The sequence below is a fragment of the Tachysurus vachellii genome, chromosome 24, assembly GCF_030014155.1.
Source record: "Tachysurus vachellii isolate PV-2020 chromosome 24, HZAU_Pvac_v1, whole genome shotgun sequence".
In the NCBI taxonomy this organism is placed as follows: Eukaryota; Metazoa; Chordata; class Actinopteri; order Siluriformes; family Bagridae; genus Tachysurus; species Tachysurus vachellii.
In genome coordinates this window covers 10,760,277-10,779,374 of record NC_083483.1, presented here as the reverse complement: position 1 = coordinate 10,779,374, position 19,098 = coordinate 10,760,277, and the positions used below count along the sequence as shown (strand labels likewise).

The 19,098-nt window shown below is 41.5% G+C and overlaps 1 protein-coding gene across 7 annotated transcripts in view; it reads right to left on the bottom strand.

Annotated features, from left to right (window-relative positions):
* The window catches only part of raph1b (Ras association (RalGDS/AF-6) and pleckstrin homology domains 1b), a 39,464-nt gene that overhangs the window by 9,800 nt on the left and 10,566 nt on the right, over nucleotides 1-19,098 (bottom strand). For 3 of the 7 annotated variants that reach the window (XM_060860957.1, XM_060860951.1, XM_060860952.1), the window contains exons 2-7: nucleotides 14,084-14,203; nucleotides 13,891-13,996; nucleotides 12,650-13,221; nucleotides 9,384-9,470; nucleotides 8,021-8,095; nucleotides 1,870-1,947 (exon numbers count right to left, since the gene is read on the bottom strand). In XM_060860957.1, coding sequence (XP_060716940.1) covers nucleotides 1,870-1,947; nucleotides 8,021-8,095; nucleotides 9,384-9,470; nucleotides 12,650-13,221; nucleotides 13,891-13,996; nucleotides 14,084-14,203 — 1,038 coding nt within the window. Of the gene's footprint in view, nucleotides 1-1,869; nucleotides 1,948-2,116; nucleotides 3,671-8,020; nucleotides 8,096-9,383; nucleotides 9,471-12,649; nucleotides 13,222-13,890; nucleotides 13,997-14,083; nucleotides 14,204-19,098 lie in introns of those variants that run through there. The other 4 variants (XM_060860953.1, XM_060860954.1, XM_060860956.1 and 1 more) reach the window with 4 other exon arrangements.

Genomic DNA, 19,098 nt, shown 5'->3' with positions numbered 1-19,098 from the left:
CTCTATTAAGATTCAGGACTCTGTCGTCTTTCAGTGCAAGATGATGATGACCTCACAGAGAATTTTAGTGGTTGAAGATAAACACCTTCAAATTTGAGATGTTGATAAACAAACACTCAGAGCATCTTAGAGAGCAGTAATGGGTTTCAGATCACTATATACTGTGATATCAACATGTAGGTGGGGTATTTATTCAGATAAATATATTGCCCCTAGTAGGCTAGAAAAATTCGTAAAAATTCCCTGATGGTCGTGGTTTCTTCCAGACTGACCGGTGGTTTAAAGAGGATAAAAATAATGTAATTATCTTATGCAATGTTGCTCGCAGTCACCAGAACCGAAAGACGTACAAAGGTGCACTGAATCTATTACGGATACGTGTGGTGACCGAACACCTTAGTAGACACTGATGACGTTGAGATTTTCTCCTTTAATTTGTCAGCTGTCGGCAGAAAGCGCCACATTTCGTATTTCCGTGACTGAAAATTTAATCCAGGTTTTCCAGGATGTGTGTGAACCCCGATACAAAAAAAAACAACTAAATAAAACACACGTATTGCTGTGTCAATCTCAGTGGTGTTCTACTGTTACTAAACCCCCAGCACTCACTCTGACCTAGTTTCTAGCACGCTCTCTCCTCTCGTCTGTCTGCGACATGCGGAGCAGCGTTGAGGCAGCACATATACAGCTCTATGATATTCTGATGGATTATATGCCTTTTTTTAAGCTCAGCTTGCTCAATTACTGCCATAGATTTTGATGAATTATCCAATTTAACCCCAAAGAGAAAAGACTGGGCTTAATTATGGCTGAGTCAAACGTTCATTTGCATTAATCGATGGCATTAAGGATTTAATTTTTGTTAAAATAAATAAATAAGATAAACTATTAAGCTATATAATGCTATATAAATTTCCTTTGATGGTACACTTAAAGGAGATCCTCTTATTAATCTTATTATAATCCGTAACACACCCTTTAAGTGTTGCACTGTGGGAAATCTGTGGACTTGGCAAATAAAGGGCAGAATATTATATTGTGCTGGAGGTATAACACACTCTGGATCTGAACGACGCCAAGATTTTTATCTTATTTTACTTCCTAATTGTCAAGAACGGCTCGTTTTTGCAGACATGAATATGGCGGGAGGAGAAAAATAATAAAATAAAACACAAACCATTTGTGTAATTTGCTGTCAGAAGTAATATCCCTGTTCTATTTAATAGGATAATACGTAAACCGGGACGTGTTCTTTGTGTGCGTTTATAGCCCGCTGTGGTCCAATCACAAGAAGTTATATTTGCTTGTATACTAAGAACAAATGGAGCTTAAGACATGGACAAAGTCTGTCATTATGAACTGTGTATAAAACAGGGTGAGTTTTTGTCACCGCTGAAATGAAAGCATACACACACCCCATTTATATGAAGGCTTTCGGTACACGTATCATCGCATGGTAAAGAATACAGTAGAACTCGGTATTAAAAGCTTATTTAAAGCCGTGTTAAAACCATTCAGTCAGACTAAAGATGTATAAAACCCCAATGTATAAAACCTCAAGGAAAAAGCACATTTAAAAAAAAACAAAACAAAGATAAGACAGTTCGATATACTTATATAAATGCATACTAAATAGCAGCGATACGTTATGATTATTCCGTCTAGATACAAAAAAAACTCATTCACTTTTTTAATCAGTTTGATTTTTTTGGTTAAAAAATTGCATTTAGAAAATTTCCCCATGTGGCTGCTCTGGCTCTTTGTTAGGTACCGCAGAATATGATATTATTGTAGTATCGGCAGACCCTAGAACCCCACAAACCCTCCCCTAACACACACACACGCACACACACACACACGCACACCCACCTTTTTGACCTGCGCTTCTTTAATTTTCTCCAGAGCCACACGAATTTTTTCCGCCTTTGCTTTGGCAGCCTGCTCCTCCTACAAACACAGAACAACGTTAGCACACAGACACACATGGACAATGTGCACACAAACACACACAAAATACCTTCACACCAGCAGGAACATTGTGTATTGAATAAGAATCTTTTTACAAGTTGACAGGTGGATTTCCGGTCCTCTCGCGTCCCCTGGTACTCGGCCCTACCTGTCCCCTCCAACACGCAGTCATCATGTCCATGTTCGCTCCTCAAACCCCAAAACACGCGGCAGATTGTGTCTCTGCGTGCGCTCGACTCGCTACACTCAGGACCTACCCACAAATCCCATCCTGTCTGTCCAAACCTTTGGAGAATGAACGGTTGTTTTTTTTAATAAGTAAAAGTCCACAGCGACAGAGATAAGAAGCCGAAAATGTCACTGGCGAAACTGGAGGTCGATTCGTTTAGAAGAAAAGATCTGGAGAACGGTTGTGGGTTTAGTAGAAAAGCCAACAGAGGTCGTCTTCAGCCAAAACGTGGACTCCATGTCGCTCAGAAGATGTGTGAAGCCGCAAGGAAATGTGTGTGTGTGTGTGTGTGTGTGTGTGAAGTGTCCAAATGCATGAGACACAGCTGGAAACATGGAGACACACTGAGGTGTTAGAAGACAAACTGCTGATCTTCAGCTCTACACTCTGTAGAGTGGGAGGGGTCAGAGAGAGAGAGAGAGAGAGAGAGAGAGAGAGAGAGAGAGAGAGAGAGAGAGATCCCCATTCACCACAACTGTCTGTCTCTCTTACTCAGTCTATCACTACCATCCCTCTCTATCTCTCAGCTTCACTCGTTCACTCTCACACGTGCCTTTCTCTCACCATGCTTCTTCTCCCTCCATCAACTTTTTTTTATTTCTCTTTCTGTCTTACATGCCTTCCCTCTTTCTGTCTCTCTCCTTGTTTCTGAATTTCTCTCTCCAGTTTTTTGTCCATCTCCTAAATTTCCTGCTACTGTCTCTCTCTCTATGTCACCGGTGGTCACGAGCTTTCCTGCTTGCGTCTAACTTTCTCTTCTCTCTCACTTTCTCAGCTCTGTGTCCTTCTGTCCTTCTCTCAGTCTTTTCCCTGCTTCAGGCACATTCTTTTTGGGTCTCTTGGTTTCTGTCTGTCTGTCTGTCTGTCTATCTGTTTCTCCTTCTGCTTTCTCTTGGCGTCTCCCAGTTTGTTCATATCGCTCACCGTCTTGCCACCACCACTCTAATTGTCTTAGTCTTTCTCTGTCCTCCTTCTGACTTTCTCCCTGTATCTCACAGTCTCTCTCTCACACCGCTTCATGCCTGCACCTCATTCTCTTTCTCTCTGTAGAACAGCTGCATTTCTCCAGGACTGTGTCCAATCTTGAAGTCTAATCCCCCTCTCAAACACGAGAAGCCTTCACAGAAGACATTCTGCACCAATCGGTGTATACAGATAAAATCCGAGAGCCAATCGGAGGGTGGCGTTTCCATGACCTTCTTTCTAGTGGCCAATCACAGAGAGTCTGAGCAGACGAATCCCTTTGGCCCTTTTATCTCAGGCTGGGAAAAGAAACGGTGACGGTTTGGGAAATCCGAGAGCTTCTCTCTTTAACGATACACTTTATATTTATGTACTTGGGAGAAATAATCGGAATTCTGCCTTAAATGTCTGTCACCCTGCTTCATTTCATTGTTTTTAGGGGCAAGACAGAGGGATGGAGAGGGAAGTAAAGCCAGAGTCTGTGAGAGATACAGAACGAAGGAAATGTATATAAAAATGCAAATGTTGCAGATGGAAAGAAAAAAAAAAAGAGAAATGGGCATGCAGAAATCTTGCAGGTCTTTGTCATGAGACAGAGAGAGAGAAAAAAAGAGAGAGAGAGAGAGAGAGTGATAGAAAGAGACAGAGAGAGAGAAAACAGAGAGAGAGTGATAGAAAGACAGAGAGAGAGAGAGAGAGAGAAAACAGAGAGAGAGAGTGATAGAGAGAGAGAGAGAGAGAAAGAGGGATAGAAAGAGACAGAGAGAGAAAGAGAGAGAGAAAGAGAGAGAGAGAGATAACAGGCTTTGCAGAGACTGTTACAAAAATGTTCAAATTCTCTTTGAAGTCTCTTGCCTTCCTCCTGCCCCCCTTCCTCTTCTTCCTCCCTCGCTCTCGCGTTTCCATGTTCTGTAATTCACCGTGCCGTCTCTGTGCTCATACAGAATAAATAAAGTGAGCTCGGTTCAGTCTCTCTTCTCATCATTGTTAAAGAAATACTCTTGCGCTTTTCCTCCACTGAACCTCTCTTGTAAGAGCTTGCCAAACTGCAGCCATTTTGACTGTGGAACCATAATGACAATACAATTTGATCGACCCTCTGAATAGCCACATGGTTCGCAAAAGGATATCATTTAAGCTTAGGCTACGTTACCGGAAGTCAGCCGTTTCTTCCCTTGTGTAGCCACCGTAGACGGTTAAAAAGTTTCTTATCTCTTAGCTGTCATTTCTTCGACTGTTAGCGTCTGATGGTGTGTTTATAATCGGACCAGGGTTCAGATCAGTAATGGGGTAAAGATGAAGTAGTAGCTAGGGGAAAGAAAAATGGACAGAATACAGTGTATTTAACAAGCAATGGACTAACGAGTGCTCCGTTCATTGCAAGGAAAAGGGAATTGGTCTGATTTGCAGACTGAGTGTCAGGTTTCAAAGAATACAACATCTGCCATCAATAAGAGTCCAAATCTTTTGTACACAAAAATATATGTAAGCAAAATGTATTAAAAACTTGCTGTCTGGGAAAAAAGACTGGAAAAATTTAGATGATTTCCGAATCCTTATCCTGAGAACTACTGAAGAAGTGGGATAAATGTCCAGCTCCAACATTCATTCATCTTCTACCGCTTATCCGAACTACCTCGGGTCACGGGGAGCCTGTGCCTATCTCAGGCGTCATCGGGCATCAAGGCAGGATACACCCTGGACGGAGTGCCAACCCATCACAGGGCACACACACACACTCATTCACTCACGCAATCACACACTACGGACAATTTTCCAGAGATGCCAATCAACCTACCATGCATGTCTTTGGACCTGGGGAAGGATACCGGAGTACCCGGAGGAAACCCCCGACGCACGGGGAGAACATGCAAACTCCACACACACAAGGCGGAGGCGGGAATCGAACCCTCAACCCTGGAGGTGTGAGGCGAACGTGCTAACCACTAAGCCTAGGACTTGATGAAAGGAAACTTATGCAAAACTCCGCTCGGCTTCTTATAGTTAGCATTGCGTATAACATTGAAAGTCAGTTTTAAGCTGCTTTAAAAAGCCTTAAAAGTCCAATGGGACAGAATCATGCTGAGAGGGTTCGTCAAATGATGGAATACTCTGGACTTGACTGGGCAAAGCTGACAAATGTAATAACTGGGGATGCTTGGCCTTGTCGATAAGGAGATAGATGAATGCGGCAACACACAGTCGAAACAACATCCACTGAATAATTCCCCAGAAAGCCTAGATTCTGTCATGAAGGCTGTGGTGTCAAACTTTATCAGAGCTAACAGGCTTAACAACCAACAGCTCCAAGAGTTGTTTTTCTCCCAATCTAGCCTCTGATTATGGTGATCTACTGTACCACACAGCCGTCAGGAGGCTCAGTTGAGATTTGAGACTCCTAATTTATAAGATTGACAAGTTTCTTCAGACATAAAGCAAAACTTTGTGTGACAGAGCTCATGGATCCAGAATGGAAATTGTACATGGCTTCAATAACCTCCGTGACAGAAACGCAGACTGCGGCTTCAAGGCAAAGGCATGATTTGCATGATCATACGAAAGCATTCAAAGCCAAATTAACACTGCTTTTAGACAAATTAAACTATTATTGAGAAAGCAGTGATCTCATCCTCAGCCATAAAATGTGTGGAAGGATCTGCATGCAGACAACATTCATCTCTTTATGAAACCCGTTGCCTGCTGACAGAAAGACGCCTTGCCTTGTTATGAAATGGAGCTGGTTGACTTGCAAGAACTGTGATTTTTTTGAAAGACGGATTCAGGGCAAACCGTCTGGTTGACGTCTGAGCCTCTGTACCGAACTTTACTTTCCTGAACATCAAAACACTCTCAAGATGTCATACCATCGTTGGCAGCACTGTGAGCAAACCTTGGCAAGACTAAAATCAATGAAAACTACAATAAGAGGCAAGAAGATCAAGGATCAGTGATGAATCAGGCATTCACACTGGCTGTGACAAGAACAAAGCCAGTGTTAGGGCGCGCGCGCAGGAGGGCCGTGTTAGGGCGCGCGCGCAGGAGGACCGTGTTGGGGAGCGCACACCAGGACAGTGCTGGGGCCGCACATGAGGACCGTGTTGGGGCCGTACACGAGGACTGTGTTGGGGCCGCACACGAGGACAGCGTTAGGTGTGTGTGTCAAAGAGGAAGAGGAAAACATGTTTGTAAGAGGATTAAAGTCCCTCTGAAACATTAAATGTTCCAGAAACCAATCAAAAGTTTACATTTACAGGTTTATTGCCGTATACACACACACTTCCAGCCAAAAACACACTTCCAACTCTCATCAAATTGGGAGTCTCTCTGTAAATACACAGCAATCCTCAAAGCTCAAAGTATGCAAACAACCACCCACAAACATACACAGTAACCTGTACAGCTAAACACTGGAGTGGAATCGGTGCTCTATCCTGAGAGTTAATGTTCACTGACTACATTCCTCTGTGTGGTTTACGCCGGTAGTCACACGGAATGACACAGGAATAAATCAGTGTCAGGATTAAATGACACATTAAATAAATCAGTGTTGCACATAAGTGGAGGTTCTTCCGGGTATCTAAAATGAACAGAACTTAAATAGCTAGTTAGCGCAACTTCTGATTCCTTTTACAATTTAAGGGAAATCCCATCAGGTTGAATAGATGCTGTAAACACTGGTTTGTTAAAAACAAAAATACACGTAAAATGTCCTGCTGGTGTGAAAGTAAATCAAGTTGATACCCATGCACATTATATCTACTGTATTAGTAAAAAGGGTTCTTCAGTTTGTTCCTCTGATAAAAAAACCTTACCATGTAGAACCTCACGACAGAGACACAATCCGTAAGGACGTTGTGAACCCTTAACAAGCTAAAGAACCCTTTATGAGGAGTGTAAACATAAATAGGCACAAAAAATAAAGCCCTCAAACATTTACACATCATAGTAACAATGCTGATCTAGGATTAGTTTCATGCACGATGTGTCTGTTTGATGAGGTGGATTACAACAAGACAACAAGACTAGAACCATTCCTAGATCAGCTTTTAACGACACAAACAACAACAATATTAATAATTATCATCTGTAATTTCCTGTAATGTCTGGCTCGCCTAAAAATAAGGACCATCTGGGTTTACTTACAGCTGTCAAAAATACAACAGCTGATATTTTATACAGATTAGAGCGTGTACAAAATAATACTCATTAAGTCACGTTTTGGAAACGGGGCACGAACTCAGAGACTTTCTTAATATTTACATCTTGTTGCCACAGGACAGTAACAAAGCTGTAATGTAATGGTACTAAGCACAATTTACTTCTTTGTGCTGTTTTGTGCTTAAAAAAACATTTTAAACATTTCAGGTTCATTGATATTTGTAATTTATTAGATTAATAGACTAAGCAGATTAAAGCTCAGTCTAGTTCACAATTTATCTACGTAATATCTACCAAAAATATTGGCGGTCTTTACGATTTTCATCGCTCTGTATACTGGCAGGTTGGTCAGGCTCTGGTTTAAGATCAGCTCAATGCACCATTCCTAATCTTAAACCATGTACAAACAACAGTAGAGCTGATCTTAGAATCAGGGTTTAATATTTAAAACCTTCCACCGGTACTGTCTCAAAAATAACACCGCAAATCTCCTGTAAAGAGAAAAGTTAATGGGAGGAGCTGACATGATCGTGCTGGACATGATGTGTGCAGAAAACCAATAAGGGTGAGGCTGTGCAAATCAGATGGCTCAAGGGGTGAAGTTAGGAGGCACTGATAAGCAGAGATCATTCACATGCAAAGAGATTTATTAAAAAAAAAAAAAGAAAAAAAAAAAAGGGAGGAGCAAGCGAAAGGCGTCACCTTGGTCAGCAGGTGAGAGGGTTTTCCTGCAATACTTTTGAGAATCAGAGAGGTCTCCCTGTCCAGGTAGGAGTGCTTTAACAACGGCAAGGAGAAAGACAAACAAGATCAGTCAGTGCACAATGAGCAATATTCGTGATCTGGACAATCTAGAAAATGTGCAATCGATCATTTAAAGAAGTGTGAAAGCAGTGCGTGTGATGATCGCGGTGTAGTAACTACATAGGAGGCAAAAAGGCGATAAATACATCAGGCAGTAAAGGAGTGCGAATAAAAAAAAAACAAGGATAAACATGATAAATGACGAAGGCTTTCTGACTTCCGTGGTGTTAGTGTTGAAATGACTCGTTCACGGTGGCCAGTTTCAGGTGAGCCTACCATTTAGGTCACTCTGTAGGTAATTACAGACTGTATCTCTGTCAGTATCAGAGCTCAGCGCTCAGATCTACTAATGATCACACAAACAGTCATGTGTTGTAAAAAAAAAAAAAGGTAGACTAAATTTCAATGTCAGTGGAAACTGTAAAGCAATTATAAAGCATGCTTCCTGAATCCAATAGGATTATAAGAATGTGGTCTGTTTTTTAACCCCCACAACTATCTAGAAACTGTGGGTCTGATTTACATTTACTTGCCTTCGCTACTTGGAACAACTCCAATCAAACTCTTTTAAACCCTTAAAAAGTGACAAAAAGACAAGATATTTTGTTTTACACTTTATTCTGACATTGGAGATAGTGATGTGTTCCAATAATTTTACAATTCATACACAACCAGTTTCCCTCCAGAATGTTTATTTTTAGTCTGAAGATGTGGCCATTGGAGCGTTTTTGTGTTCAGTTGTACGGATTCGACTTTTATTGGAATTTCGTACTAGCCTGGTGCCTCCAGGCAAACCAAGGCAGCTAGAAGTAAACTTTAGAGTATTTGGTGAAAAGCTTCCAATAATGACATTGAATGCAAATTGTTGAAGGACAGGAAGTGACATATATGGTAGATTTACCTAAACACAGCCAATGAGTCTTGATAAAATGAAGTACAATGAATAAAATGGCAACTCCGTTCATAAAAAAATAAATAAATAAAATAAATAGAAAAAAAAATTATATATATAATAATTCCTCAAAAGTAGGTGTATATATATAAAAAGTATATAATTAATTGTATATAAAACAACAAAATAAAAAAGTTAAACTTTTTTTAAGCTGTGTTTTACTACATTCTTAATAACGTAGTTGAACCCAATAAAATCTCATAGTTATCCCTTTAAAGTATATAAAACTAACTAGTGGTTCACGGTCATTCTAATCACAAACACATTCATGCTCCTCACACACACACACACACACACACACACACTTACAGTGCACTGATCCACTTCCCCCTCGCGGGAGGTGAAGTCAAGGTGCCGTCTGGCAGCGTTACCATTGACCCTTCTCAATGAGGCATGCTGGGAAAAGGGGGACGGGCCAAGCGGTGATATCACAGACAGACACAGGTAAAGAAAGACATGTCAATCATGCAGGCAAGTGAGGAGAGGTTTGGAACAAAGAAATCCTAAGGTCAGTGCATGTGTTAACCACTTTCTTCATGTTATTGAGACTTTAAATGTTACAGAGAACTGAGCAGGTCCTTTTTCTGTGACTTTCTCCACTGGCAGAAAACTGACTGGCTGTTACAGAGATCTGACACTGAAGACTTCCATAAATGTCAACATTAAGAAGCTTTTCCTTAAACGATTAGACGTTATTTCTTCGTTAAAGAACAGAATGTTAACTAGATTTGTAAAGTTCGTCGGGACAAACTTTGATGTTGGCTTTGACGAGGTGGACAGAAAGATAGGGTGCCAAAACATTTGGAGGCAAGTGGAGATGAGCATGTGATGTCATCCGAATACTCCTGATGAAGTTCTTCTCATTGTGCTGAGTGTTTTGATATGTCACATGCCCGTGTTGTGCAAATTTTTTTATTTTCAAGTGACATCACGTGACATCATCAGAATACACGTGAGAAAGTTCCCCTCATTGTTCTGAGTGTTTTGATATGTCACATGTCCATGTTGTAAAAAGTTTTTTGATTTTGCATATTTTGGGGGCGGGGCTGCGGCACAACCGAAAGGCCAGTCGGTACACCAATTTAAAACTTTGTTCAGAGTATCACCCTAAAGGTGCTGGCCATGTTTGGTGTAAAGCTTGCCGAGTTATAAACCTCCAAAGTTTATAATGGGAGTCTATGGGAAAAAAAGGCCAATTTGAGACCCGGTACCGGAAGTACCGGTACTCGGATCGCTTAGAAAAGTAATAGCAACAAACTTCAGACCAGGGTCTACAACATATCCGAATTTGGTGCATGTGGCTCGAAAGCCCTAGGCCGCATTAAATTTTATAAATTTTTGTCTAAGCTGAAATAGGAAAACAGAATGTTGTTCTACAAAGCCAACATAATTATTGGACTCGTTTCCGATCGAGTGCATTCATATAAAACTGTGAACGAAAGTCTGTTAGAGAAAACAAACTCAGATTAAAAGCTTTAAACCAATCAGGTTTGAAAATGTAAGAATTTGAGCACTGTGTTTTACGCTCATAAGAATATATTTTTTTTTCCTCGGTCTTTTGTACACGCACTCTCCTGAAGACCCAGGCTGCCAAATCTCAGCTGAAAAGAGTGTAAAATTAGATATTTAAGCTCGTTTGAAAAGCTGATGGTTCAGAAATTACCATAATAAAGCTCCTATTTAATAAAACGCTTAATATAAGCAGCCTGGATCTAGGAGCCGTGACAGGTCAGTCGTGCTCATCGTGCAAAAATGACATACAGGACAAAAGGGCAGGCGAAGCAGCATCACACATGCTGTTAGCGTCGGGTTTATAACACATGCACTCACATGAACTGGCATCACAACAATAATGAATTAATTAGCTGTAGCTGAAGTGGCAGTTGCAATTACACATAATGGGCAAGTGGATTAATTGAAGGCAGACTTACTCATGCACACACACACACTTCCTAATGCACACTTAAAACAAAACAATTAATTAATTGATTAAACAAAAGTGGCCAAGTCTTTCCACTAGTCAGTGGTATAATACTATTGGTTATTTATGTTTTTTTTTTTTTTTTGAAAGACTGAACAGAACACACCAGAATCCAAGCAAAGAAAAATAATTTGCCCAACAATTTTGTTGCATTCTTCTTTTATTAATGTCATCACCAATACAAACCCACTTTCTCCCTGGAGAATGAGCAAGAACTCTATAATCTGCTCGTTCCTTTCTGGACTTTTAGAATGTCCATTACAAAACAGCCCAAACAGCCCAAACACACACACACACACAATCATAATGCAAAGCTTGTTAAACCACATCTGGCATCTGTTAACCTTGTCGAATCTTAAAGTAATTTGATTCTAGTGTAGTAGATCCATGGTGGCTCGCCTTCAGATTTGTTTGTGTGTGTGTGTGTGTGTGTGTGTGTGTGTGTGTGTGTGGCTACATTTATTTCATAATTTCATTTATTTCTCTCTGAAAGATGTACGGATAAACTGGTGTGTGTGTGTGAGAGAGAGAGAGAGAGAGAGAGAGAGAGAGAGAGAGAGAGAGAGAGAGAGAGAGAGAGAGAAAGAAAGGGAGGGAGGGAGAGAGAGAGAGAGAAAGAAAGAAAGAAAGAAAGAGAGAGAGAGAGAGAAAAGAAAGAAAGAAAGAGAGAGAGAGAAAAGAAAGAAAGAAAGAGAGAGAGAGAAAGAAAGAAAGAAAGAAAGAAAGAAAGAAAGAAAGAGAGAGAGAGAAAGATGTGTAATAGCTCCAAGATGAGAACACATTTTGAGACACACATGTAATGATTTAGTTTAAATGATAATATCCCTCTGGTATAAAACTGGGAACAACATCAACAGCGTCATAAACAATTGGTTGATTATATTTTGGGGTTTTTAGTAGAAAGTGAATATTTTAATCAGCTGCATGTTTTATTCGTCTCAGCCGATGCTAGCAGTGCTTATTTACTTAGAAAATAACGTCATATACATACAGTATATGTGGAACATCCAGGAAACAAGCTGGTTCCTGTTATCACTCGAATTCACAAGCTTCTTTTCTCTCTCCTCCAGTTAAAAAAAAAGCTCTAGCTCGTCATGATACAGACAAACCACCAATAACTACTATGGCCTAAAAAAAAAAAAAAATGACACCCAGGCAGTTTCAGGTCTTTATACAACGGAATATCTTCCAAAAGCTTTCTTAGGGTTCGGTGTTTCTGCAACAGTGTGTGTCGCTCGCATCTGTTTCAATGGTTGTTCCCAGTCGAGCCAAAGCCTGGTGAAATGTGCCACTATTGTGTTCTCACCCTGGAGCTGAGAGCACTATTGTCCTCCATGACCTCAGAGCACAAAGCACCCTGGGAAAGGAGTCGCAGGCTTTCATCATTTACTTCTGATCTGTGTTCTAGGTTGTATTTATCCGTACGTTTTCTAAACTCTGTGAACCGTGTAAGTGTGTGGAGTGTTTGTTGTTAACTGTAACTGAAAATTAAGCACCAAATAATTAGAAAAGATGAGAAATAAACAGAAATAAATAATACATGTAAAGGGTGTTTGATGTTTGATGGTGTGATGTATTGCATCGATGTGTGTACCTCTGTGCTTGTTTGGTTCTGTGTCTCCGCATCCTGCCCTCTGATGTCCAGCGAGTCCATGCTAGAGGCGGAGACGGAGTTGACGCTGGAGTGAGATGAGCGGCTGGCGGAGCGCGCCTCCTGGTCGCTGGCTCCGCCCAACGAGCCCGCGCGCCTGAGCTGAGAGCTGCTCGTGGAAGACTCTGAGGTCTGACGGGCGGCTTCGTCCATGCTGCGTGAGGCCTGCTCCAGCTGGGCTGTGATGTCGTCCAGAGAGAAGTTGGAGAGCATCGGTCGGCTCTGGCCGCCACCCACTCGCACTGTACCTGCTGGCGAGGCATGGCTGCTGCTGCACGCGCTCCCACCACTGCTACCTCCGGCGTGGCGGGCACTGGCAGAACGCCCTTGTGCAGCCCGCTGGCGAGACTTCTGGTCTGTGGGGCGACCGGAGGAGGAAGAAGAGGAAGAAAAGGAAGAAGAGGAAGAAGAGGAGGAGGACGAAGGCTTGCCGATGGTGCTGAGCTCCTGTTCGATGGAGCACAGGTCGGCCATGAGGGCGTCCAGATCCACCGGCTCACCCTGGTTTATGGCTTCTGTGGAGGAGGAAGAGGGGTTACACACACACACAAACACACACACATACTATTGTCATCACATTCATAATTAGTTTTTTGTACTTACTTTGATCTTATTTTTAAATTTAAAGATTTATTAGGATTGAGCCGCTTCAGTAGCAATAATGATTATGGAGTAATGAACACGAGGGCATAACTTTACTGTAGTTAGAAAAATTTCCATTTCACGGTTACATAGTAGTTTAGCGCCCACCGAAAAGGCATAATATCTGTGTGTATTTGTCTACATGAGTGTGGCATAATATACTGGGTATTTTGACTATAGTGCAGCAAGAGAAGTATATGGTTGAGTGTTTAATGTGTACATTCGTTGTCTGTTTTTTCAGCTCTTACAAAGATGAAGCTTCCTTTTTTCTCCAGAAGATCACCGTATGATGTGTAATAAACTTACACATCATACAGAAAGATAATCATACAAATAAATATAAAGGAAAAAAACAAACAAACAAAAAAAATGTTCTCATGTTTAAAGACCATTTGATAAATAATAATAATTTAATAATTAAATGAAATAATGCAGCTCATGTTTTGGAAACACACGTGTATTTAGCATGAAGTCAGCAAGTAGTGTGAAGCAAAACTACTAGCCAGGTGTGTGTGTGTGTGTGTGTGTGTGTACATGCTGACCGTTGATATTGTACATGGAGAATCGGTAGGAGAAGTTGGCCAGGTTGGTCTCTTCTCTGAGAGGAGCTTTCTGTACTTTTCCCGGTTGACGCTCATCATCCAAACTCTAGAGAGAAGAGGCAGATATGCATGAACTTAAACACAACATTCGGACTGTTCACAAGACAACTTGTTGGTAAGATGTGTGTGTAACCTGTGTGATTTTGTCCAGCTCTCCTAGCCAGGCTCCAAACATCTTATCCAGGTCCTGATCCTCCTTATCGCTGTCTTCCTCAGCAGCATGGTCCAGTTCATCGTCGGACACCTGATCCATCTGCAACACACGGGGACCAACTCAGTGCTTTCCTTCATGTGGTTTCAGTTTCTCGCACCTTGCGGCTCTTATCTCTGGTCACTATGGCAACACATAGACCGACTGGAGCATGTAAACTTTCAGTGCTTGATCTCAATTCCTATCAATCTGGGATGGTGGTTGTCATGTCAACAGCGTCCATGGTGACTGATCACACCTTGCTGTGATTTCTCACCATCTCTAAGTATCTGGTTTGATTTATATGGCTAAGCACACACTAGGTGCTCTTTGGGGAACGTCAGCTGCACTGAGCGCCATATCGGTAACGTGTATCAGGAAAAGGGTCGCGGGGATGATTTATGATTGGATCCCCCCCCCCAACCTCTCCGGTCGGTACAAACATTGACAGTAAGACCGCAACACAGTGACTCTGAAGCACTGACTACGAAGATCAAGACAGAGACCTGCTGAAACCTGGTGTGAAGCTCTCACTCATCCCACTCATCCATCACGCAAGCCAAATACACTCCAGACGAGGGTTACACACACACACACACACACACACACACACACACACACGGGCTCAGAGAGACAGAATCCATCTAAGACACTTGGCATAACGTCAGCTGCCAGACTGAAATTGCCAACTCGACGGGTGCAACCTGGTTGCCGTGGCAACCCTCACCACGTCTCCCAAGACTGGCAGAGTTGCCATGGCAACAGCTATCGGCTCTTCCACGGACATATATATTTATTTTTTTGCTCTTAGTCCTCCCCATGGCAACAGCTACTACGCCAGCATCACCTTCAGCATGGGGTTTAACTACCGTCTGATGGCTTCACGCTGTACTTCTCTGTACTGACGATGACGACGGCATGCGCCCGGGAACAGCTGTCACAAACAACACGTTCGGGGGAAACCCAATAGTAAAATAAAAGACACAGCAGTAGTACATTTTTTACTGCTTGTTCCCAGAACGGGACGGCGTAAGGTTTTACGGTGATGATGGAGCGCCCTCTACTGCCCAACAAACATGACTGAGGCTTAGATCGAGACGTGCTTCTATCAGACAAGATTAGATTAGAACAGATTCAACTTTATTGTCATTGCACACGGGTACAAGACATTGAAATACAGTTAGAATCTCAAAGAAAGCGCAAAGTAGTGCAGTATAGACATATGTACAGATATACACAAATAAATAGATATACATAATCTATATATGAATATACAGAGAATACACCCTACATAACGGGACTTATGTAGGGTGTGTGTGTGTGTGTGTGTGTGTGTACGGGTTTGAGATATCAGACAGTAAATAAAGAAAAAGTGAAAGTATTGGGAGAACAAGCAGCATTTCTTAAATGACACTGACCAAGGAAGTTCAGGGGAAGATTATAGTAAATGGAGGGCTGAAGTTTTGATATCTGGCAACCCAGAGTTTGTGAGAACTTGTGAGTGAACATTTTCACTACAGTGTATTCAGTCTGCACAACGTCTACACGTCGTCTGGATTCTCATTTTCACCGATTTATTTCCAATAATGTTTCATGCCACACACACACACGCACACACACACACACAGCAGGACATGCTAAACTCCACTGAGTGAATCAACACACCGGGTTGTTAGACACGCAAATGTCTGGTGTTTGTTTCACAAGGGCAGCTGGGGACATCCGTATCATGTTCGGAGAAACGGACACAAACAGGAAGTGAGCGACAACCGAATTTGATAAAGAATTATTGTTTAAGCTTTAACTTGCTTAATGTAGGTATTTTTAAACTTACTGACTTGGAAAAACACAAAAGGGCTCTGAATAAATGTGTGTATTTTTTTTTTTTTGTATAATTCAAGAAATCTTTCTGATGTGACCTGAATGTCTTTAGGTGTCACTACACTAATAAGTGTGTGTTAGACTTGGACACAAACGTTCCTTTGACACACACATGTAACAGCTGCAAGGTTTGTTTCGTCACTATTTCTTTTCTGCGTGTGTGTGTGTGGAGCTGTTTTAGAAAAAAACACCACCTACTTTTGAGAAATTCGAATTTTGAAATAATGTCAGTCATTTCATAGGTTGCCAAAGTAAATACACCCCTGGAGATGTAACTGGTCTGGCAATTTTTCCAAACATTGACTTGGCATAAAAATTGGACATTGATACCAAAGCAAGATATGTGTGAGCGTGTGTGTGTGTTAGCACGTTTGAGCGTATGTGTGTTATGTGTGTGAGTGAGCGTGTGGACAAGAAACAAAAGGTTTGAATATTTCATTTCTCTCCCATGAGTGGTGTAGTCAGGGTCCCCCACCCTCCAGCTGCTCGCTCTCTCTCTCTCTCTCTCTCTCTCACACACACACACACCACACACACAGACACAAACAGACACAAACACACACACTGATATCAAGTTGGCAAGAAAGGAAGAAAAGAAATTGACGGGGGTGCTACCTGACCCGCCTTTCCATTTACAAACACACACTTTGAGTGGGCTTTTAACTCTGTTACAAACCCCGAACACACACAAGGTTCCCTTTTCGAATCTAATCAAGCGCTCTTCACCACCTGCTGTTTAAAACCTAACCGAATTATCAGAGGAGTGTGTGTGTGTGTACAGTATGTGCGTGAGTGAGCTTGTGAACCCGCTGACTCGCATCAAGCCTCACTGCCCTCTGCTGGAAAGCCTGAGCTGCCCTTTATCACTGATCTCAGATCAGCTCTTTGCCTGATGTAACGCAATAACAGGCATATTAGACTATTAGTGTCTGACCACCTGCTTCTGCTCAGCACTTCTACCAGATATCTCCAGCCTTATTTATCCTCATTGTGAGCATTATCACTGTTTGGATTGTAGCTAAAACCTAGGAGTAGGTTATTTTATCATAGTTCTAGGTTGAAAAGGTTTTAACAGCCCGTCGGAGTTGAAAAAGTTATCACAACATTGCTGGTGACATTTGAATACGTTGCAGTAAACAAACTTTAATGGAAAGAATACAGCCATAGTGCAAAGTGACCTTTAGGGAAATGGGCTACTGTACGGCACCGATTGACCAAGGGGCCGATTGACCTTTTTGAGCTGTACGCTACGGCATCGCTGTTCAAATGGCCAATTGTGACGGCCAACTGTAAACAGACAATATTGAATGGCCGTTTCCTCATTATTGTTTGGGTGTGAAGGAAATGAGTGTATATTTTTAGCAGCTCCTCTACCCCAGTACATTACATTCCTATGCTGTGAACTTCCCGAGTGGGGAAACGGTCAACGAGGGGAAAACCAAACGGAGCCCTAACTCTTAAAGAAAACGAAAACCACTTGAGATGATGCTAACTAGCGTTTATGAAATGAGGTCATTGGGGCTTTACGTCCTCGCTACACAAGAGCTACTGTTGCCTACAGGAAGAAGCTTTAGCGGGAATTCCCATTTCAGAACCAGGCGATTTTTAGTGTTGATCTGAGAACAGTTCTGCCCTCTGGCTCCTCATGTCTGGGACAAAAGAACAGAGAAATGATTCACACCAGTGAGACATCATCATATGTGGTGAGACCTTTCATCTTCCAGCTTCCTTGTCAGCATGATGTCACAATGTGAGCTATGAGACTGTATGTTAGCTGGTATATGTACTGTACCGTACTGTGATGTGCAGGAGTCATGGGCAAGTCCAACAAACCTAAATGCTCATTGCTCTTCTTCTTCTTATTATGTCTCTCAAGTACATGCTGTACTTTTATAAGATATCTGCAGACCTTAAGACTTTGACTCGGCACGTCCCAGAACAACCTTAAGTATTTTTTCCATGAAAAGTGGAAGGTGGTAATACTTAATATGTTGACTATTAACAAAAACAAAACATCGCAGACACTTTCTTTTTAATATAAAATTTACATCAAGATAAATATAATTAAAGTGATCTTTAGTTCATTGGATATTAGCGCATGTCTATGGAGGAAACACTGCTACGATTGTGCTTCTGCTTATCTTCAGATCTCCAATAGATCTCTGTATATCCGTCATCACCTCACATCATACTGCATTCATAAAACAAGTTACAGTACTTCCCGCTACCAGTTATGTTAATAGGAGTCATTAACATTCGATCCCTCACCCACTTCCTGTTATTTATTTATTTACTTACTTACCCACTTCCTGTTATTTTCTCTGAAATTTAAGACCAAAAACACGCCCATGCCATTTTACCTAAAACAGAAATCCCGAAAAGTGAAAAAAAGTGCTTCATCATGAATATTTCCCACTGGAAGGCTCCTTCCTTAACTAATATAATCACCGGTCACTTTATTAGGAACACCTGTTTTATTAGGAACACTTTATTAGGAACACCTGTTTTATTAGGAACACTTTATTAGGAACACCTGCTTATTTTATACCATTATCCATCTAACCAGCCATTTACAGTATGAGGCAGTAGCACAATGCACAAAATCAAGCAGGTCGAAAGCTTCAGGTAAATATTCACATCACATTTCAGAAAGGGGAAAAACAGAACGTTTACACAGAACGGTGTGGAAAAATGGAGGGAAGCAAAAAGTTCTGTGGGTAAAGAAGCCTTGTTGATGCATAAATGTACAGGTAGGTGTACCTAATAAACTGAATGGGGAGATTATATTAACGTGTCCTTAAAGAATAATTCAAGAACCATTTACAAGTTTTTGCATCTGTTTATTATAAGAGTTTTAAATGATTTATTACATTATCTGCCAACAAAAAATCTGAGTTGTCACTATAGAAACAATAACGTATTAGATACGAGCCATTTCTAAACTCCTTCTGACCAGACAGCTAAGTTTGAAACTCTCTCTCACTCACTCATATTCTACCGCTTATCCGAACTACCTCGGGTCACGGGGAGCCTGTGCCTATCTCAGGCGTCATCGGGCATCAAGGCAGGATACACCC